The 3,672-nt window shown below is 48.6% G+C and overlaps 1 protein-coding gene across 1 annotated transcript; it reads left to right on the forward strand.

The window, feature by feature from the left end:
• The first annotated feature begins 2,575 nt into the window (after nucleotides 1–2,575).
• On the forward strand, nucleotides 2,576–3,426 carry LOC136518923 (uncharacterized). The gene has a single exon (XM_066512609.1). It carries the CDS (start codon nucleotides 2,682–2,684, stop codon nucleotides 3,165–3,167), a length of 486 nt encoding a protein of 161 aa, XP_066368706.1. The 5' UTR covers nucleotides 2,576–2,681; the 3' UTR covers nucleotides 3,168–3,426.
• Nucleotides 3,427–3,672: the final 246 nt, after the last annotated feature.

Consider the following 3,672-nt stretch of genomic DNA (forward strand, 5'->3'; position numbering starts at 1 on the left):
CCTGCCACTATAAAGTATTAGAGATGCGTCTTAATAAGAAATTAGAAATATTTACGGTAGTCAAACAGAACGGCCCGCAATCGCCCTGTCTGTCATACAAGGATGAGCATGAGCAAGCCTAGCATACATTTCTCTGCAGTTTAGTTATCATAAAGAGCAATTAAGTTTCCGAGCATATATTAGGTACTCAAATGCAACTCTTTGCCATTGTGTATGATTACCTTGAGTTTAGGAGTGGATCAAATAAGGTGCTTATCGGCCATGGATAGGATGAAAATAAATTGGCTGCATTCTCTTCTTTGCTCCTAGACCTGAGCATTTTGCAGATCGGGCCGAGTTTGTGCCGGACCGAAAAAAAGCCTTGTTAATTTGGGTCGAAAAAGTCCTGCCCATGACTGTTCCACTGGGCAGGTCGAGCCTAATTTTTTGGGCCGGCCTGGGCCTAGGTGGGCTGCTCGCACATTTTATAGTGTAAAATAGCAAAAACAGCATTTCAGGCAGGGTTCGGACCAAGAAAAAAATTTCTAGGTAGCGGGATATGTGCCAGGGCCCTGTCCAGTAAGATTCGTGGATGGGCTAAAACCCATCGGGCTTGGGCTAGACCCGTGGGCCGGGTCGGGCAAGAAAAAATTTTCTGGGCAGCGGGATATGTGCCCAGGCCCTGTCCAGTAAGATTCGTGGACGGGCTAAAACCCATCGGGCTTGGGCTAGACCCGCGGGCCGGATCGGGCCAGGCTCTATTTGCTCCTATATTTAAACCCATTCGCGTCATAAAAAGAAGCTGCCCAATGAGATGACATCAACAAACATAAACCTTGCAGAGGTTAATCATCGAGTACCAACCATCAGCTTGTTCGTTTGGCTGTGGCTTATCGTAAACGTAAATTTCTAGCCAGAACAGTATTTTTCTCTCACACAAACCAGTCAGCAGAACCAGTAACAATATGAACCAGCCAACCGAATAGGCTACATGATCCATCCAAGTAACCGTACACTGACTAAAGAAGGAAGAAGCTCATCATGCGCACACTCTTTGCACAACTGAAGGAGCTGCATGAATTAGGTAGCGCTGTGGGCTGTAGCGAATTAAGGGCGCGTTTGGTTGGCATCCAACTCACGCCGCATGTCGTCGTGCCGCAAGTGCGGCATGCCGCATCGTCCAAACACTCACACTGCTGTTCGCCACATGTTTGGCCGCCGCCGCATGCGCTAGTTCATTTTTGCGCCGCTTCTCGCCAACTGTCCGGCGGACGAATCGACCGCCAAAGTCTGGGGTGCGGCCGCAGTTGTGGCGTGTGCAGTTACGGCGGCAGCCAAACGCGCCCAAGTGCCCTTTGCTCACGCCAAGAAAGTTCGATTAGCACATCGGTAAACTGGGACTGTCTACCAGAAATGGTACACAAATAATGATTGACAAGAGACCCAGAGAAATGGTAAATTAAAGCCTAGTACTACTTGCTGGCTGGTTTGGTATGAAAGAAAAACACGGTTCCCGGCTGAAAATTTACGATCGTTTATAAGCAAGCGAACAGGCTGATGTGTAGACTAGTTATGTAACACCAAAAAAAAAACTAAGGCCATGTTTAGTTCATCTAAAAAAAGTTTAGATCATATCTCGTTGAATGTTTGACATATATATAAAGTATTAAATATAGATTAAAAAATAACCAACTGCACAGATTACGACTACTTTACGAGACGAATCTTTTACGCTTAATTAGTTCATGATTTGACAATGTGGTGTTACAGTAACATATGTGCTAATAGCGTATTAATTAGGCTTGATAAATTTGTCTCGTGGTTTACTGACAGATTCTGTAATTTATTTTTTTTATTAGTATTCAAACACCCCATGCAACACCTCTATATAATACTGAGACAACTTTATACCATGAATTTAAAGAAGGCCTAGGCGTAAACACTAAACATAATAATTATTTAATTGCAGTGGCAGAGCCACAGGAACCAGGGTGGCATACCCTGCAGGCCCAGTACGTGAGATTCGCTGCTGAGTGCTGACTGCTTGCTGGTTGTGTGTGTGCGACTACGCCAAGATCACAACTGCCTGTCACCGAGGTGGGAATGGGATTCAATCTCCGATATTTCCTCTTTTTTCCGTTGTAGAAAATTCTATCTAATTTAAAATTACATTGCTAATATCATTGAGTCATTCCACGGGCAGCGAGATCAGGGATTCGTCTAACATCAAAGACGATCGAGATTGTTGTAAAAAAAAGACAGATTGCAACAATTCAATCAATATATATCATGTGAGCATTTGTGCAATCACACGTGAGGACTGACGATTTAATCCATGCAAATGCAATTTATTTAATTGTTTAGCATTGTGTTTATTTTTTTTCGGAAACTGTTTAGCATTGTGTTTTGTAGGTGTAAAGAGAAGCATAGACATTACGTATCTTTTTTTATTCGCAAAAAAAAGACATTGCGTATCTTTTTGAGAAGCATACAGCTTCCGTTTATACCTATATTTTTAATTTGTTTCTTTGTCTACTACTGTGCGGTGGTATAGATTGATATAAGTGCGGCAGCCGCTAGCCTCCTCTCCTCCCCCACCATCTCTGCACATCCGCAGCTCGCGCGGTCGGCCACCTGAGCACGCCAGGCCAGTCCAACCTCTCCAAGGAACCAAGAACCATCCATCCCGCGACCGACCGGCCATGCCAAGAGTCGTCGTCGGCGGTGGCGCGGCCTACAAGGGCGGCATCAAGGGCTACTGGAAGCGCCGCGGCTACGACCGGCTCGACGCGGCCGCGGCGCAGCGCCGCCCGCGCCTCCCGACCGCGGAGCTCGGTGGCGGCGAGGCGCAGCCAAAGCCGCAGCGTCGCGGGTGGCGCGTTCGCCGCCGGCGCGCGGGCGTGCTCGGCCGGCGCCTCCTGCGCGCGCTCTCGCCGCTGCGGCTGCTGGCGCGGCTCCGCGACGCCTACGTGAACGCCATGCTCCGCCTCGCGTCCTCCGCCGCCGTGGCCGGCTACGGCGCCGCCGGCCCGTACTGCACCGCGGCCGACCCGTTCGCAAGGCCGCGGCCGCTCACCAGGGAGTACGACGAGAAGGCGCTCGTCGAGATCTACAGATCCATCCTCGCGCGCGGCGGCGAGGCCGGGCCGCCGGTGCTCGCCGCCGCGCGGCTGCCCGCGGCGGTCTGAACGGATGACGACGGGACTGGCCGCCGGGTGACGCTGGTCGGTACGCGCGCGGGAGCTTGCTGCCACGCTCTGCCTACTCATCTTGCCTCATGCAAGACTCGTGTACGCTAGAATTTCGCTTTCATATATGTTGCACAGAGAACTTGCATGTCAAATGAAAGTTTCATGTCATTATTCCAGTACCAAATACTTTGAACCTGTGAATCTGAATTGTTCCCAAGAATTTGGAACGAACTTGTGTAGTAAATGCGGAATTCACGTGATCCTGTGAGAATCGTACCAGTTTAATTGAATTCTACGGAATTACAGTGTTATTATAAAACGGGCAAAATTAGTACTGATACAGACGGGTCGTTTCGCTGAAATTTAGCTTTTGTAATGCTTATGCTGATTTGTTAGAGAGAAAAATATTATTTATTCATTGAAAAGGACCGAAGTAGTTCAAACGTAACAGGCCGCAGGGCTATATTCGACGAACACTGGTATTTTCAGTGCGCCACATCCA

The sequence above is a fragment of the Miscanthus floridulus genome, chromosome 17 (genome assembly GCF_019320115.1).
Source record: "Miscanthus floridulus cultivar M001 chromosome 17, ASM1932011v1, whole genome shotgun sequence".
In the NCBI taxonomy this organism is placed as follows: Eukaryota; Viridiplantae; Streptophyta; class Magnoliopsida; order Poales; family Poaceae; genus Miscanthus; species Miscanthus floridulus.